Source organism: Chaetura pelagica, unplaced genomic scaffold (genome assembly GCF_000747805.2).
Source record: "Chaetura pelagica isolate M959 unplaced genomic scaffold, ChaPel_1.0 scaffold207, whole genome shotgun sequence".
Lineage (NCBI taxonomy): Eukaryota > Metazoa > Chordata > Aves > Apodiformes > Apodidae > Chaetura > Chaetura pelagica.
In genome coordinates this window covers 4,069,610-4,088,288 of record NW_009953929.1, presented here as the reverse complement: position 1 = coordinate 4,088,288, position 18,679 = coordinate 4,069,610, and the positions used below count along the sequence as shown (strand labels likewise).

Genomic DNA, 18,679 nt, shown 5'->3' with positions numbered 1-18,679 from the left:
GGGGCGGAGCGCGGCTGTGGCACCGGCCTGCGGGCTGGGCCTGCGAGCTGGGCCTGCCCTCCCTCCCGCCGGCAGCGGCCGGGCAGCCTCTCACGGCATCTTTAGAAACATCTTGTTTACAGTACTCTGAGAAAACAAGTTCCTTTCAGGTGGTGCGAGTTGTCATTGATCCTTCAACATTCAGCCCTCGGAGCTTATACGTCAAAGGTTTAGGCTGAGGAGGATGAAATGGTTACCCCTGAAAACCCATTTCAGTTCCCTTAAGGGAACAAAATTCTACAGCAACAGTTAAGACAACAGGAAATACTGACATCTGCGAGCCTGGGCAGGTAAATAGAATCCTTTAGAACCGTATTGTCCAAGAAAAGATAATTTATTCTTGTGGTATAGAGTTCAAGTAAGCCTTAGTTTAGCCTGCCTTGAACGAGGACTTCAAACTGATTTGCCTCCAAGTAATCAAATCCTATACAACACTGTCATTGCTTAGAACTGGGAATATAAAACAGGTAACTATCAACTATTAATAATTTATTCTTAGTCCAGCTGTTCACTTATCATGACTTCTGGCTTTTGCCACACTTAAAACTGTTTTCAGGAGCTGCGAGAAATAGTTTCATACTTGGAAAAAAAACCAACACAACAGTATTTATTTTCAATTTAGTTTTCTTCTTTCTTACTGTTTGGCATCTGCTAACAGCTTTAATCAACATCCAGCTCCAGAATGTTAGCTTAACATTTACAGCTGCAGAGAAAGAATACTTTAAAATAAGAAAATTATGGACTTCATCTCATCCAGACAATACACCAGTCTTCGAAGACAAAACCTCTGCACACATTATATACACTACAGGAAAATCAAAGGAGTAATCTATTAGGAAATGCAATACCCTGCCTGGACTAGCCAAGTCTTTATTTTCTTACACAATATTCTAGGAAAAAAAAAGGAAAAATTAAAAAAGATGAGTATGCAACTGCAAAAGCTACTGCACAGGCAAACCTAACTTAGGACATGATTACATTTCTGCTCACTATTTGCTGTTTTTTCTTAAGACACAGACTATAGAAGTTCCTGCTCAGTAACAGAACTACTACATGTATTTAAAGATTACTCTCCCATAAAGGTTTCATCAGCTTTATCAATATTAATTAGTTTCCAGTCATTCTCACAGGCCTTCACTTGCTCTCACTGAAGTCACTGATAAGACTCTCATTGGCTTCAACAGGAATTAGGCTCTCAAAGACTAAGGCAAGGATGATAATTTCTGTGCAGTTTAGAAGTAATATGATTAGGAGTAGAATGCACCTTGAGTCTTGTATGACTACATATAACTAACATCCACAAAAATGAACCAATATTTTACAATAGGTCCTGAAATAACATATGCAAATGTATGCAGATGCATAGAGTGCTAAGGAAACCAATACAAACCATGCTTGATTAACATGGTGTGGGGGTTTTCTTAAAGCAATACAAATCTGTGATGTTCATTTGGTAATGAATATGTTCTGAATACTATCCTACCCATAAATAATCTATGTCTAAAGAAAATTAATAGAATTTTAACTAATATAAACACATCAAAATGTATTTAACAGGTGTATTTGTGCATTCAAATGTTCTCTTTTCATACTAAGCTTCCGAATTCTGTAAACTGTGAGGCATTCATCATGCTTAATGTGGCAGAAAGTTGTATTACAGGTCTTCATTATATTTTGTTCAGTCCTCGTCCCATCAAACATGCAAACACTGTCATCACCATTTTTGGTTTCACTTCAACAAGATCATCTGGGAGAGCATATATACGAGCTCCTATTTTTCGAGCAACTGAAATGGCATACCTTGGAAAACAAGAGGAGATAAATACTGTTACTGTCCTTGCATCTACTAGTGTGCCAATATCAACAACAAGAAACACTGGTTCAGTCAGTACTTAGCTACTAACAGAAAGTGGAAAATATTGTGAAGAAAGCATGTATTAGCAATTGTAGTGGTAGATGTTCTGCTACTGGTTATCAAATAATGTTTTATCAAAACCAAGATGAGTTATCTCAGGCTATTAACAAACCAGTTACAGGGCAGTGGTGATAGGTCATATGAGCTGTGAATTTGAGTTCAGAATTTATATATGTTATAAAAACAGCTCTAGAATATAAGAATTTATAATATATACTACATTTGAAACAAATCAATATTAGTGTAATCTTAAAACAATCAGTAAATCATTCATTACACAATCAATTCACGCATTTCCTGCACGTTAGGAAAACACAAAGCATGCATTTTAAACTTACTTAGCATTATTTAATTTGTCTTCATAAGAAAGATCTTCTCTCTTGACCATTTCTGGACTAACTGCTTTTGGTGCAATGGCATCTATTAAATCTAGGACAGGTAAACTAGTACTGATTGATTTGTCCTAAAAAAGATAAGACTTGAAAGATGAGTATAAGGAATATTTTATTATTCTGTTTTCACAATGCAAAAATCCCTTACACACATCTTACATCCCTACTGAAAGATAGCAGCACATTTTGTTAATTGCATGAAAGTTTCTCCCCTCCATTATGAGGTCAAATGTTATTTTCTGCAATCAAAATCTTAAGGTTCACAATCAGTACTGATATTATTACAAAGATCGTTTAAATAGATGTAATGAAACTTCCCTAAGGAAGGCAGGGAGCTTTGAAAGAAGTCTAAGGATCAGAGTTTAAAGACAACAAAAAGGTATTTACATTTCCCAACTACTTTTATTTTTCTCCTTGTCTTGTAGTGGAACTATATTCTGCAGTAGTTTATGGCTCACTTTATAATTTTTCAACTCAGATGGTATTCTGAGCTAGTTCAAGCAGTCTGTGTTTTGTATTTAATACACAGACATGTTTCTTTCTGTTCTTAAAACGGCAACCGCTATTGCTCCAATTACTTCTTCCCACCTGTTAGGGCAGATAAGCAGCTGACGATGTCAAACCATAGGGCCACCACATTATACATTTTTTAATGGTACCATAAATCTTGAAGACATTGAACCTCTCAAAATATCTCCCCAGGACTGTAAGCCAAAACCCACACCTCTATTATGATTATTGTTTGAACTAAAGGTAGTTCAATAGAACCTTGCTTTCATAGTCTTCAATAAATGTCAGGGACCTCTACTTGCTCTGCTACCCAGTCTGCTTACTGCAGTAACCCTAGCATACAGACAAAAATTCAAACTGTGAAATATATGCGAATGTTGAAAAATCAGTAGTATAAAAGATATGCTGAATAATGTCACTTTACATCAATAGCTCCTTATTGATCTATTACTTGAACTACCCTAAAGACACAATGTCCCCCCCCAAACCACAGGCATACCACAAACAGAATTTCTTTGTACTTTCAACTTATTTATACCACCATTATTACAATTTATGTAGAAATACGAAAAGCAGCAATCCCATTTAAGACAATTACCTATACTAAATATTTTGCTCTATAGAATTATTTTATATCACCTTTTGCCTAATGCAATTTCATAATACAATGAGCTCTCAGGTATTTAACTTGGTAGGTTCTAACACTCCTTTTGTGAACCGCAGACATAACTGTTGGAGAGTATAAAATGAGCCTGTATAAGTATATTCTATTGATTTGCAAGGGCAATTATTAATGTACCATTTCTAAAGAATGAGAATCAAACAGCATGACACGCCTGACATACGTATGACTTCTTTCATATTTGACACTAAAAATGTGAAGGGAAAGCTCCTTTGGTGCTTTGTTCATATTTGCTGAACGTGGCAAGTTCCTGTTTTGTAGAGGTCTGTATCAGCAGTGCCAGTACAGATAAAAGATGTCACTGGTTAACTTGTGCCCCCTCTCCTGGCTATGTTGGACACGAGTACATCTTTTTGACCAGCTATTATTAAAAATGGCAATTTACCCCCTCCCCAGCATTTCCAAAATTGTTCTTCATGTTTGTACAGGTTTAAGCGTGCCATATAACGTGCCATGCCCAAACGTTTCCAGCTTCTGACAGAAGCCCCTTGGGAAGTTTGGCCTCTTTTTTGTTGCTGTTGGGTTTTTGTTTTGTTTTGTTTTAAATCTTACAGCAGCAATTATAATTATTTTTTTGTTTCTAACTAATAGACTTGTAAAATACTTCACAGACTGCCAAACATATTTCTTTATCCAAGTATGCTAGCTGATAGGAGAGCCACTGTTAAAGCCAAGTTGTTACCAGATCAGGTTAAAAACTCCGGATCTGATTTTATGCGGAAAGAAGAAAAGCAAATTAATTCAATTACCTTGAAACTTGTGATTGAAGTTTTCTTATTTGCTGTTGCAAGTGTCCGATTCACCCACTTAATAATAATTTCATCATTTACTTTTTCCCCCTCTCCAAGGTCTGATAGTACGTTCAAAGTATACCTTGAAAGCAAGTAAGAGTCTTATAGTGAGTGGTAGAACTCAACTCTGCAAACAGTACAAAGCTACAAGCAACAGTAAAGTATTACCTCAGCACAGTAACAATGCCAAGTATTCATCTTGATAAGGTACCCTTACCATAGGAATAATATAGTAATTTAAATTACTTTTTTGGTTGTTGCAATAATAAAGTAAGAACCAAAACTTGTAATATTCACTGTTATGTCTACTTCATATAATTGTTTTACTCAGCACATCATAACTAATTTTACTGTATAAGCTTAAATGGCTACCTACCATCTGTGAGTTGCAACAGTCTGATAATCAAGAACACTGAGTGTAAGAAAATTAACCTGTGAGAAGTGTTTGAAATGAAGTAAATTACATTAATGTTTAATATATTTTGTTCCTGGTGACTGCACTAACAAAATTTTTATTTTATGATAGTTGTATTACTGCAGCTGTCATAGCCTAAAAATTACTTCCCATTTTAACTTCTATAACATACATCATCTCTTCCTATTTATCTTTCTTTTTTGATTTCAGATATTTAAATTATTCTCTGCTTATGGAAAGGTACATGGAATCCACATGAAGTTCTGCTTTTTTTACTTGCTGCAGAGTTTATAATTTTAATTACTTTTTAGTAGACAAGGTTTTAATTGTCTCTGTAAATCAATGTGTAGACAGACACTATTGTGGTTTCAATCACTACACAGTATATAAAACTACAAAAAAACCCCATGAAGTTTAATCCTAGATAAGAGAGTTATTTAGAGGTGACTTGCTAACATACCTGTTAGGTGAGCTGAACATTAGCTTAAATTTACCTTAATATAGAGACATATGCACAGACATATATCCACATCTATGGCATACTGTGGCTAGTTTCCCTTCTCATCAGCTGCCACACCAAAGCCAAGGTCAGAGTTGGATTACCCTCATTTAGGTCATGTCCAGCAATACCCACCAGTGAGAATTTGGCTTTTGTCTTCCCGAGTTCTACTGCATAATTGCAATTCTCAATCTAAAAATAAATGTTGTGTGCAAATAATTAAGACACCTTAATATTTTTAAATATACAGACTTATAATCTATGTGTATTTTTAATTAATTTGGCTTACTGTTACATATGGTGAGATCTGGAGAAAAAATTCAAGCCTTTCTACACTGTGATGAAAATAATACAATTTTTTTACTATAAATGCAGATATGCAAGATTCCAATTACAATCTTTTTTCACACTTGAGAAAACCAGGTTTGCTGAAACAAATTAATATATGCTTACATAGTAACTGAATTTAGAAAAAAAAAAAAGTGTATTCTTCTTAATTATTTTTTTTTCCTATTTCTGCCTTCATAATGATCACAGAATTAACTGAAAGCTTGGATTCTGCAACTCTTGCACAAATTCTGCTGGCAGCATACAAAACTGCTCTGTGAGGGAACACCTGTCAGAGCATCAGGCAATGACAGCTGCATCAGGCCTGAAATTTTCACTTATATACCTTAATTAGACCCTAAATTAAATATTGCCAAAGATGTACAGATTTAGAAACTGCTCTAAGTGCTATACATATATATATATATTACTTGGGATAATAGCTGGAAGATACTTTTTGCTTTTCTTTTTCCCTGTGACTGTCTCAGTAGCACATGTATCTAGACAACCCAAGTTACTACAAACAGCTCAATGGGAGACAACGACAGTGAACTGAAAGACAATTTCTACCCACCTTTTTCATATTTCCACCAAGCACTGGGTAAGGAGGTTTGTTGATGTGGCTCCAGTCAACTGGCACACGAGTCATATCATACAATTGGAAGATGATTAAAGCATCAGAGAGGTCACTAAACCAGAGTAAAATAACGGGTTTTAGTACAAAAGCTCATACTCACAATGACAATATTAATTATTTGAGACTTCTCCAAGTGTAATTAAGTTGCTGAAAAATGCTATTCACACATATAAAAATGTTAGTCATTTTGTGAAGAAACTGACCTTTATCCAATTGCTTGATTTCTGTGATTAACAACATGAAATTGTATATTTAATTTCATAATTTTCACAAATCTCAGTGAAGTAAGCACAGCCACTGGTTTTGGCAACTATTTAAATATTTTTTAAGGCAGGCATAGATAAAACATCTAAAGAGTTTTCATTTATTGACCTAATTTTAGTTTCTCCAGTGATAAGGTTTCCAAAATGTTAAATACACATCCTTTATCTGCACCTACAGATACACTTTGCTAAAGAATAATCAAAACTAACATACTTACCTTGTGAAAAAAGAATATTAGGATAAGTATTATATTCCCATTATAAATTTCCTTTCTAAAAAGTCCCTTTCAGCTATTTGCTAAACTGAATTACCTAAATCAAGCTAGCTACAGATGGTATCACTTTACCAGAGCTCATAAACCAGAAACAATGAAATCTAACAGCAACTATACAGGCAAGCATATGTTCCCAGTTGCCACATACATCCCATCCTTTATTGCTAGGATTTGAATCAACTGCTTGTACAATTTGAAAGTCATCTGAAACACCACTAAGGGCTAAAGCCCTTTATTTGAGGGAACACTACATGGATTCTTACAGTCTACTCAGAAGGCATCTATCCTCTCTTACAGTTTAGAATTATATTACTATTTAAATAATGGGTTTGATGTAATTTCAGCTGCCATAAGAGAAAAAGAAAAATCATGCATTATAAAACATAATTATCTCCCCTTCTTAAAAAATGTAATTCCAAGTACAAGTGAGAGACACACATGAAAACTTACCAGGTGTTCTATTTTTTTCTAAATAATGAATAGAATTATCTTAGTCAGATACTGCTTAATGCCGTTCTACAGACTGGTTTTGAAATTCCTATCACACTGTGTGGAAACCTAGAAATCTCTGTTCTAGTAGAAATACAACCTACCTTTCTTCTTCCCGTCTTCCCCTATCATGCAAGGGAAATAAAATATTTTTTTAAAGCCTTACCTATATAAATGATTAACATATGGGCTTACACCCAGTGAATTCATCCAGTTTCTGAAAGTCCTTTCTTCATTACTTTCTCCTATGGTGACAAATATAATTCTATGTAAGTTACTGGAGAAATAATTTAGTAAGCAACATTATTAACAAGTGATGTTTAAGTGACTTGCATGTCCCACCCCCTACATAAAAAAAAAAGAAAAAGTTCAGTCATACTCCCTGGCAGGTTCTCTACTGAAGAATAAGTCAAGGAAATCCTATCAAATTCAGAGTCCCCGAGTTCTGGGCACAAGGTCAGAGGAGTACATGGAATACTATTACACTACATTTTTCTTTGTAAATACAATTTGATAAAATACAGAAGCAATTTGTTGGCTATATTTTAACTTATTTATAATGGAGAAAATAGTGATGATTAATAATAACTTCTTAAATCCAGAACCAGTGGAAATTGTAACCAGAGCTATCTTAAGTTCAAATTGAGATGTCGTTATTTTAATAAGTTAGTACTAACGCACTTACTGCAATTACCTCACACTCCGGAAACTACAGCTCCACTTCTCTCCACACAAGTTCCCAGTATTAGTTTGTGAAGATCCTCTCGAAAACAACAGACCTCCCCTTTTTAGTTTTTAGCGCTGAAGACTCAGCAAGGCAGTATTGGATTTCTTACATTTGTGAAGCTACTGACACTGCCAGGAGAACTAGTTACTCTGGCAGTTTTAACTAGCAACTCTGCTCATGAGAAATGCCAAAAACGTCGTAAAAAAACCATACAAACATGCTTCACTTTCCTGACCTAGATTGTTTTTATCTGTTGTAATCATGGGTTCCCCTAAACACTCTCTATATAAATTTACAGTTTGTAATTATTATACGTTAGTTTTCTACATACAACACTACCTTCAGCAATGTTATCTGTGACCTACTGCATGTGAACCAGTGCTGCATAAGCTGTTTTACATCAAAAAGAGCATTAAAGGAAATACTTAGCCCAAATATGTGAGCTTGGAATAACCTTGTCACTTTATTCCACTGGGCTGATAATCCACAGTTAAGAAAACAGGACATGGAAGAAGGAGAAAACCTCCCAAAACAGTAAAAGAACAGGTTCTCTCAGGCCTCAAACACAAAAATATGAGCAAGATTTTTGCTTTTTTTGTCTTTTCCTTAGAGGATAATGGTACCAAGTTTGTCTAATGAGGTTTATGTAGCATGAAAACTGCCTCATTCACTACTGCAGTTCTGTGTTGATTATAGAACAATGAATGCTTCTGCAAAATGAAGCTACTGTATAAACATGTATTTATCATATTAGCATAGAAAAAAACCCTCCTAAATATTATTTTTCCATTTAATAGGCTTATGACACTGATTTTTAGACAAAGGTTACAATTTTAATCTAGGTCTCTTCCTCTTTTATAGAAAAAGCTCTGGAGTTGAAAATATATTAAAAATAAGAAATTTCAGCTCTAACTGACATTTTTCCAACAGAATAAGATTTTTTAAGTTTCGGCCAGCTTATCAGTTCCTTCCCTTTCTAATTATTATGAAATAGTTTATATTAATCCCACTGATATAATTTCTTTTATAAATAATGAGCTTTCATATGCAATTCAAACCGACATTCATTTCAAAGATTTACTTGTAGAAATTACCAGTCACTGATGAATATATGATGAAACAATGAAAAATACTACCATGCAAGGTCTTCAGGCTGTCAGATTTGTTTCATGTATTTCTTTGCACAACAAAATTTAAAAGACCAAGAATCACATTTTACAACTAAGTTATTAAAAACATCAGTGTTCTTCCATAAAGAAGACAGAAAAAAAATACAAGCATTATATGAAATTTAAATTATTATGAGTTATTTATATTTAGTATTATTACGAGGTTATAGGATTTTGAAGCAAGGCCCTTTTGCTCTTTTTATTTTTTTAAGTTTTTAGGCTTACTGAACTTCAAGTTGGCTTGCAATACCTAAAATACCAACTGCAAATTGCTTTTAGGAACACTTGTCCATTGCAAAGACAGTAACAAAATTACTTCATGAACTCTTTGTAAACAAAGCATAGCTACAAAAGCAGATACTCAGCAACTGCAATCGGATTGAGAATTTTAAAATACATGCTTAACATTGTTGAAAGAATCCAAAGTAGCCAAGCAAGAGCAAGAGCATGCAAGTTGGGCAGCACCCTTTTGGATAGTGGGAATCCAGGAACTACACACAACATACTATATTTAATATGCCACTCTAAACAAATCCCTTTGTCATGCAACACATAAGTGTTCCTAAGTTTTCCAGATGGCTGAGAGCTGACCAATTTTTTCTCTCTATTCTTTTATTCAAAGTATACCTTGTAATCCTATCAGGAGCACATCTTCTGCTAAGTGGTGCAGCAGATAGCCAAAATCATTGGAAAACTGCAGAAAGGGGGCAGAGCTACACAAAAAAGAGAGGAGCAAATTTGGTAGCATCCTTTTCATTTATTGCCATCTCTTTCTTTGAGATCATATACTATGGAACTGCATGAGGAGTAGCCATAGGGGTAGGGTCAAGAATACGAAGGGCTCCAAATACCTACAGTTCTCTCTGAAAGACAAAAGATGGAATTTGCACCCTAAGTTCAGATAGCCTGAGCAGGAGAAGTTAACCCTCTTGTGCCAGTGGACTAAGCTACCTCAGCAGAGGAATCTACACTGGAGAACACATAGGGGGACAAAAAACTCTCCTCTACATCCCAAGGACTCAGCTTTCTGTATGACTTGGACTCCAAACTCTGCTGCCTTCCCTACAAGTGAGAAGTTCCTTAGAGCTGCAGCAACACACAGTTAAAGGCTGTCCACTGACTGGGGTCAGGACTCTCCCCTCCATCCCCACGTAACTCCAAACATGCACTTTGCTGTCAGTATAGCTGAGGGATATGCTCTGCATATACAAGTCCACACTTGTTATGCACTGTCAGAGCAGATGTCAATTGATGCACACAGTGTTTGTTGTCTTAAACCAAAAAGAACAGCCACATCATACTCTTTGGGTGGAACAGTCATTGAAAAGATGGAATATATGCAGGGAATTGGAGATCTTCAGAAAGTTCTACTCACCCACACATGCCTAGAGCTTCACATCTTGGTTCATGGAAATTCCCTACTGGTGGAACCCACAGAAAGAACTATATAGCATTTGACTTACTGCAAGTCCTGCCCTCATTTTATGCATGTTAGACCTGTGGTTTGTTTTTTTTCTTCTCTTATGACGGCATATTAAAGCAATAAAAAACCACAAGAATAATGCAAAAAATCAACCAGAAAAGGACAGAGAGTATTAAAGAAACTAGGAAAAAAAAAAGAAAACTGCAGAATTAACACTTTTATGGAGTACAGAAAAGTACTAAATACAGTACCTACATTAGGAGGGGTCAAATCTGGATTTCATGAAGCAAAATAGGAAAGCATTATAAATTATGAGTCAGATTTCAACAATCTATGATGAAACTATAAAGAAATTAATGTCTTCTATTTTATATCACTACCTTGAGAAAACAGCAGAAAAAGCAAAGGATTTTATTTTAAAAAAAACACACAAAAAACCCCCAACAGAAAAACATTAATAACATTGCCTTTTGGCAGAAAGAACTATTTTGATGGTTTAGATCTACATGACACCACAGGAGATTATCTGGGGGCAAAGGAGAGTCATCTACTTGTCTTTGAACAGATAACATTGGCATGATTATGCATCTCTAAAATATACTATGAACACTAAGTTAAATTTGGCCAGTATTAATCATTACATAATAGTAATCTAGCATTTAGGTGACTGCAACTTTTTACTGTTTTAGCTGAGACTTTGATCTCATCTAAATATATTAGGCAAGTTCAGAAAGTAGTTCAGCTTGGTTTTGCTGTGCCAATGAAAATTCTTCTAAATTTGACCATGTTTTAAGTATTGAGTCCCACCTGCAACTTTACGTTCAGAACAGAGAAGCTGAACTGAACATATACCAACTCAACACGGCTCCTGTAGACATTTCCAAGAGCATTTCTAGCAAAAATGCAGGAGAGGAAGAGCAGGCCTTTCCTTCAATCCTTTGTCCAGGACAGCAGGGACTGCAGAGACTAGGGATATCACAGCTGAAAAGGGAAGACTGCCTCCTGTACTCTGATACTTCTACCACAGCTTGATACTTCTACCACAGCTAGTGCCCAGCTGAACCTAGAAGAGTGGGAAGCCTGAAACAGGAGTGCTCTGAGGGCTACAAGATTTGTGACACAGGGATGCAGCAGAGCAGACAAATTATGAAAAGAGGAGGAAAGGAAAATGGACTCACCTAGATGGAAAGGAAACCTGATAGGAACAGTAAGAGGAAGGCAGGAGTGGGCAATGCAGAGGAATGTGTGAACATTGCTGATGATTCTCCCGAGTGCAGCACCCCTGATTCTCACCATTCCTTTGAGATCACTGAACAACTGAAATACACTGGCAGGAGCCATTTCATTATCCTATATTAGCTGGTCCACAGAAAGGGTAACAGCTAAAGATTGCTACCAATTATCCCTTCATCTCTAGCATCAATGATCTGAACTGTACAGTTCAAGTCCAAACTTGCCAATATGCTAGAATCTATATATGTTGCTGATGCAATAGATTACTAGAGGTTGGTGATATAAACCTTTTTTTTAACAAAAATGTTTCCTGTTTTAAAAGGCAACAAAGTAATACACATACACACAGATACATATATATATAAACACAATATGTGAAAATTACTGTAAAAAATAGTTGCATAGTATAGCACTGAAAATTAAGGAAAGCTAGAATTTGTGCATCAGCTAAAATATAGACAGTATGGAAAGCACAGGTAACTGGGAGTAGAGTTTTTGCTCCTGCAAATGAATGGTAGAAGGTTATTCATTAATAAGTTTTGGTCAGGCTAACATAAATGAACAATATTCACAGTGACAGGGACTTGTACTACAGGTTTGTATTGAAAGTTAGTGAGAAAGCTCTATATGCTGGCATTAACACAGGCACCATCACACACCGATCCTGTATCACAGCCTAGAAGGAACACAAATCAAAATCAATAATATTTTCTCCTGTATGCTTAGCAAGTTGAGTACCTTCTAATAAATTGGGATCGTACGATGAATTCTCAGGCTTGTGTAGGGCTGGATACGTGTTAAAGAGATTTGCAACAAAAGCCAAATTTAGCTTAGGGTTGCCTGCAACTACATCAGCTGGAGTTACAAACTGTCTGCAGCCCAATTTATCTGCTTGTTGGAGCATGTATTCAGCCCTTCTCAAGTCATTTTTATCCTGAAAGAAAAAAATAAATGTTGGAATGAATACAAGCATACTTTCATTCTTTACAGAATCTTCAGCTTAGCATATCTCTAAGTGACCCATGCTAGTCTTTCCTTCATTCCCCCCAGTGCCTGAGCTTGCTCTTACAGCCCATAACAATTCCCCCTCTTTCCATCTTCCTTTGACTTCCTCTCAGTCCTTTGCTTTGGCAGGTGCCTACACAGCATTCCCCATGAATCACAGCTGCAGGAATAGCAGCCAGAGGTGTAGTGGTTTTATTTCTAGTTTTAGATTGTTGATTCCCTTTCTGCACATTCTGCTACACATGCGGTAGGTTCACCATCCCTACTTTTAAGTGCAAGCATAATAATTAGATGATGCCCAAAACCCCAGAGAATGAATGTTTCAGAATATGATAATGTGCTACCTTGCTTTCTTTTTCAAATTTGTGCCTCTGAATCATCTTAAGTCAGTAACCTGTCTGCTATTTGGTTTATTCAGCCTTAGTATTAATCTACATAAATCAATCTTCAAAACCAAGTAGCATATACTTTTTGCCTCTGTTCCTCACAGCACTGAGAGTTACTCTAAGAAAATTAGTTAGTAATTGAACTGTTAGAATTTAGTAACAGTCAGTAATTCAGCATTGATACACTCAACTAGAAGCTTGCTCTAGAACAAGTTGTTACACGTTATTGATACTGGTTTATAACCCATTACAGAACATGACCATATAAATGGTAGGAAATTACAAAGAAAAATTAACTAGTACCTTTTATGACTACCAAAAAAAATCCCCAAAACAAAAGCAAACAAAGAAAACAGAGCTCTCCTCATGAATAAGCTTGAGAGGATTAAAGCTTGTAGGCAATTTTACATGTGGGTTTTCATTATGAACAAGATTCTATTTAAGATTTTGATTGATATACAGATATCTCTATTTTAGGCAGGCACTTCAATTTTGTATGAAATACATTCTCAGAAAAAAATTTCCAACGACCGTTAGGTAGCAGCTCAGAAAAAGTTTTTTTCTCGTCTACCTAGGCTGGTTTTAGACCCTCTATCCCTTTACAGCTTAAAGCTTGATGGCTGCCACACTTCCTTTTCCTTCTGGTTACTGAAAGGCCTCACATATTATTTCTGACACTGTTTGGATTGAGGAAGGGTCACCAGGTTCGTAAAAGTCCACTCTTTTTCCTTGTCTCAATTCCAGAAGAGCAGAACTGAAGCAGGATGTTGCAATATTCATCTTGGAGAACCCAAACCAAAATAAAAAACCGTTAGATACCACTCCAAGTAAAGCACGGCAGTTTTAGACTGCAGGTTGCATTGTCCTGTTTTAGCAGCACCCTGGAACTTTACTCAAGTGTTTAGCCATTTAAGCTTTTGTGCCACTGAGGAACCTGAACTACTGTATCCATTACAAAAAAAGGGGTCTCTGAGACAGCCTCAGAACCAGGATGTTAGATACATACATAGAGGTTTCAGATAATTCCAGTCTATTTTTGCATTTCTGGATACTTACATGAAATCCCGAAAAGTCAATATTAATAGACAATTCATCAACATCTCCTTTGGGTGCAATCTGATTTAACAGATGGTAGTATGCTCTTGAATCCTAAATCAAACAGAGTAATAATAATTAAAAAAAAAACAACAACAAAACAACAAGCATGTAGCCTTCATAGCCCTTTACATAGAATCACAGAGTCTTAGGGGTTGGAAGGGACCTCAGAAGATCATCTAGTCCAACCCCCTGCCAGAGCAGGATCACCCAGAGCACATCACACAGGAACGTGTCCAGGCGAGTTTTGAATGTCTCCAGCGGAGACTCCACAACCTCTCTGGGCAGCCTGTTCCAGTGCTGTGTCACCCTCACAGTACAGTTTTTTCTGATGTTTACATGGAACCTCCTGTGTTCCCGTTTGCACCCATTGCCCCTTGTCCTATTACTGGACACCACTGAAAAAAGCCTGGCTCCATCCTCCTGACACTCACCTTTTACATATTTGTAAACATTGATGAGGTCAACCCTCAGTATGCACTGGACTCTTTCAAGCAGTTCCCTGTCCTTCTTGAACTGAGGGGCCCAGAACTGGACACAATACGCCAGATGCAGCCTCACCAAGGCAGAATAGAGGGGAAGGAGAACCTCTCTTGACCTACTAACCAGACCCTTTCTAGTGCACTCCAGAATGCCACTGGCCTTCTTGGCTACAAGGGCACATTGCTGGCTCATGGGCATCCTCCTGTCCATCAGGACCCCCAGGTCCCTTTCTCCTACACTGCTCTCCAGCAGGTCAGCCCCCAACCTGTACTGGGACATGGGGTTGTTCTTTCCCACATGAAAGACTCTACATTTGCCCTTGTTGAATTTCATCAAGTTTCTCTCTGCCCAACTCTCCAGCCTGTCCAGGTCTTGCTGAATGGCAGCACAGCCTTCTGGTGTGTCAGCCACTCCTCCCAGTTTAGTGTCATCAGCAAACTTGCTGAGGGCACACTCTGTTCCCTCATTCAGGTCATTGATGAAAATACTGAATAGTACCAGTCCCAGTACCGACGCCTGAGGGACTCCACTAGTCACAGTGGCTCATTTGTTTCTATGCATAGTGTGTTTAAATATCATTATGATTAAGTATCAGAGCAACATACTTCTTCCTAAAAACAACAAAAGGAAGAAAAGATGGGTTTCCATGGACCCAGAAGCAGGGAAGGATGGACAGGCATTACAGAAAAGGCAAAATAACTAATAAGGTAGTGTGAATTGTCCTAAGTAACTCTAATAACTCTAGAATCTTAGACTTTCCCTGAATATGAACTTACTGGATATGTTTGCTTTACACTGTGATGTGATCATACATAGTATGAGCAACAAATAGGATATGTGAGATCAAAATAATGCTCTTTGAGTGTTGGAAAATTCAGCATGAACTTAGAGCTTGAGAGAGCAGATGACTGCTATTCTTCTAAGTACTCCTGATGTGGCTCTGTGTTTCTATGCATACTGTGTTTAAATACCATTATGATTAAGTATCAGAGCAATAACTACATACCTTAATGTCTTGGCTGAAGTTACTGATTTTCTGCCACCTTGCATTGGCCAGATGGTAGTTCACCCAGCGTAGCAAGAGTTCTTCTGGGGAAAGCTTCATTAACTCATCTAGTTCTTCCCCTTCATTTAGCAAAGCAATAAGAGCTAAAAGCAAGTTTGAAAGAAAGCTGAAATCATTGCTATTGTGATTTAAGTTAATTCCAAATTGTAGACATTGCTATGGATGGCATTACTCTTACCTTCATTTCTGGATATCTCAATATCAGCAAAAAGACCAACTTTAATGATCTGCCACAACAGTCCTAACACCAAGTGGGGTCTTCCTTCTTGCAAGTCTTGTGATCCGATATTGACAACTGTACAGCCAATAGCAGATGCTGAGTTCAGAGCCAGGTTTAGGTTTTCCTATTTGGAACATCATTGATTAACAAGTTTACGAGGTTGTAATTCTCAGTAAGTTTATTAATATTAAATACTTTAAGTTTTGGAAGTTACAAGATATTATGCATTAGTTCAGTTGTTCCTAGTAGAAAAATGACATTCAGGAGAGCTTTTGTGAACCACTGTGTTATCTTATAAAAACTTAATGGAAAACTTTATTGACAGTGTTTAATACAGACGCACCAAAGCATCATGGACCACCTTCAGCAGCTTGGATTGTTGAGGAATATCCTTATCAAAATATTTTTCTAACTCATAAGTAACATACACACAAATTAAACAATATTGCTCAAAATACCAGGGGCTTGCTCCTGGGGAAAAACTTGCTCATATGAAGTTCTGCCCTGTGCAGGAGGTAACTGACATCCCTGTCATCTCATCTTGGATCTTAAACAAGCTGGCATTTACACAAGCAAATCATCAACTGTACTTGAACAGACAGCATAACAAAATGATAGCAATTCAATAACCTGACACTGAAGGTAAAGCTAAGAATTGTCACAGATTAAATACTCCAAGAAAAAAACACTTGACAGCTCTTGTTAATTTTACTCTCTACTTTCTTGTGTCATATTTAAACTATCTAGAAAGAACATAAACACAAGCAGTATTATCTTTGCTAACACATCTTTAAATAAGTAGAGATTACAAATCTCACTTGAAGGATTTAGAACATGGTATTTTTCTTTACTTTTCATACTTTAATGTCACAGCCTGAAATGAAGTCTGCCAATCAACTGTGGTTTTTAATCAGGATTTTTTTCCCCTCCTTAGACTGGTAGCTTATAGATCTACTTCCTTCTTCCAGACCTGTTCTATTATACTCAAACTAAGGTTTTAGTAACTGTTTCTCTGAAATATTTTCATGACTTCACACACAATTAAAAATAAAGCTGCTCATCTTCTGTCCAAGCCACTCTCCACTACTGAAAATTCATCATCCCACTATACAGCATACAGCCATAGATACTTTCTGCATTGCTAAAATAAGAATTGAATTCCCACTCAAATCTTAGGAAAGCAAAAATGAGAACAGTGAAAAGGGAAAGAACTAAGAAAAGCATGAAAAAACCCCCCACCTTTCCTGTATAGCATCTAAGAAAGTTTGTTAGAAAATAGAATTTCACTCTTCAATATTTTTTAACATATTGGACTTTTTCTTTTTTTTTTTTTTTTTCTCCACCATGAGAATTGTCATTAAAACAAAGCTATAGAAAAATATTTTACTTTTTAATTTGTGGCAAGTTCCTATCTGTGCAGTACTTACAGAAACAGTGAAGGGAGTAAGTTTCTTCTTATTAATAGCCCTTTCATCAATTGTATCTGGTTGTGAAAAGTTGATCATTTTGCTAAGGAAGATAAATCAGTTTATTTAACCTTTTGTTTCTCAGAAAATACATTACTTTCTTATGAACTCCTAGCACTTGAAACTGGCTGTAAACATATCTGACAAGTTAAAAAAGACCATCTTATCCTCTGAATCTCCTCTCCCTAGTGAGTAATTAATCTACAAATCTTCAGATAATATGCAATTATTGGCAACTTGGGTTTTATACTTCAGTAACAGAGCACATCAGTGTTGTCAAAGAACAGTTATTTACAAGATTAAAACTGTAAACTAAAGACAGTTAAATACTTCATAGTGAAAAAATTTGTAATATAGCAAATATTTCTCTGCACTGCATTTCTGTACTATCTTGCATCTACAAAGATCTCAAATACAAATTCACACCAATCCAAATAAGCTAATTCCTTGTTACCATGGTGTATGAATAAGTACTATTAGTGTACTTAACTAACTGGAAAGTTACAGCAGACTAAAGTTAAGAGAGCTACTCCATATTCTCTGTTTTGATATGGATTTAACTAAGGTTTCTGTTCCTCTCATCCTATGACTTAGTAACTTTTAAAAAATTTTTGCAAGATTTCTAATTATTTCAGCTAATGAATATATGAACTGTGTAATACCTCCTTTATAAACAGCCTGTATGTATCTGACATGTATAATTATGGATCTGCAGCAGAAATTCACTTCTATAATACATGCAGTGTCGTATTAAAAATTTGCTATGGGCAAATTTTCCCTATCCTATATATTGGTTGAAATATTTAACAGTGGAGTCCTGACAGTGAAGCCCATCAGAAGTTTTCCAATTCATGTCCCTGTGATCAGTGAGATTAATTTATTTTCTTTCTCACAGCCCTGAACTCACCAAAGAAGAATGCCATCTGCAAGGCATTTAAAAAGACTGGCATCTGATGGGTTCATAGGTAGGAGGTGCTTACAGTCTGGGTCATCTTGTAGAGCCTTATTTATCCAGTTAACAAAAGCAACTTTTTCTTCCTCTGAAAAGAAAACAGCATTGAAATAATTATTTTCGTAACACATACTACTAAATATCAAGGGTCAAAGAGATTAATCTCCAAGAAAACCCCTTAGTTTCACAGAGGCCAGCTATGGAAAGGATCAGGTCAGCA

General features: G+C 36.3%; 1 protein-coding gene across 1 annotated transcript in view; it reads right to left on the bottom strand.

Annotated features, from left to right (window-relative positions):
* Window positions 1-1,706: 1,706 nt before the first annotated feature.
* The window catches only part of PLS1 (plastin 1), a 23,706-nt gene continuing 6,733 nt past the window's right edge, over window positions 1,707-18,679 (bottom strand). The window contains 12 exon segments of the mRNA XM_010001647.1: window positions 1,707-1,839; window positions 2,293-2,417; window positions 4,288-4,411; window positions 5,275-5,435; window positions 6,145-6,259; window positions 7,401-7,479; window positions 12,525-12,720; window positions 14,234-14,326; window positions 15,762-15,904; window positions 16,000-16,165; window positions 17,469-17,550; window positions 18,415-18,547. Of these exon segments, the coding sequence (XP_009999949.1) occupies window positions 1,707-1,839; window positions 2,293-2,417; window positions 4,288-4,411; window positions 5,275-5,435; window positions 6,145-6,259; window positions 7,401-7,479; window positions 12,525-12,720; window positions 14,234-14,326; window positions 15,762-15,904; window positions 16,000-16,165; window positions 17,469-17,550; window positions 18,415-18,547 (1,550 nt within the window).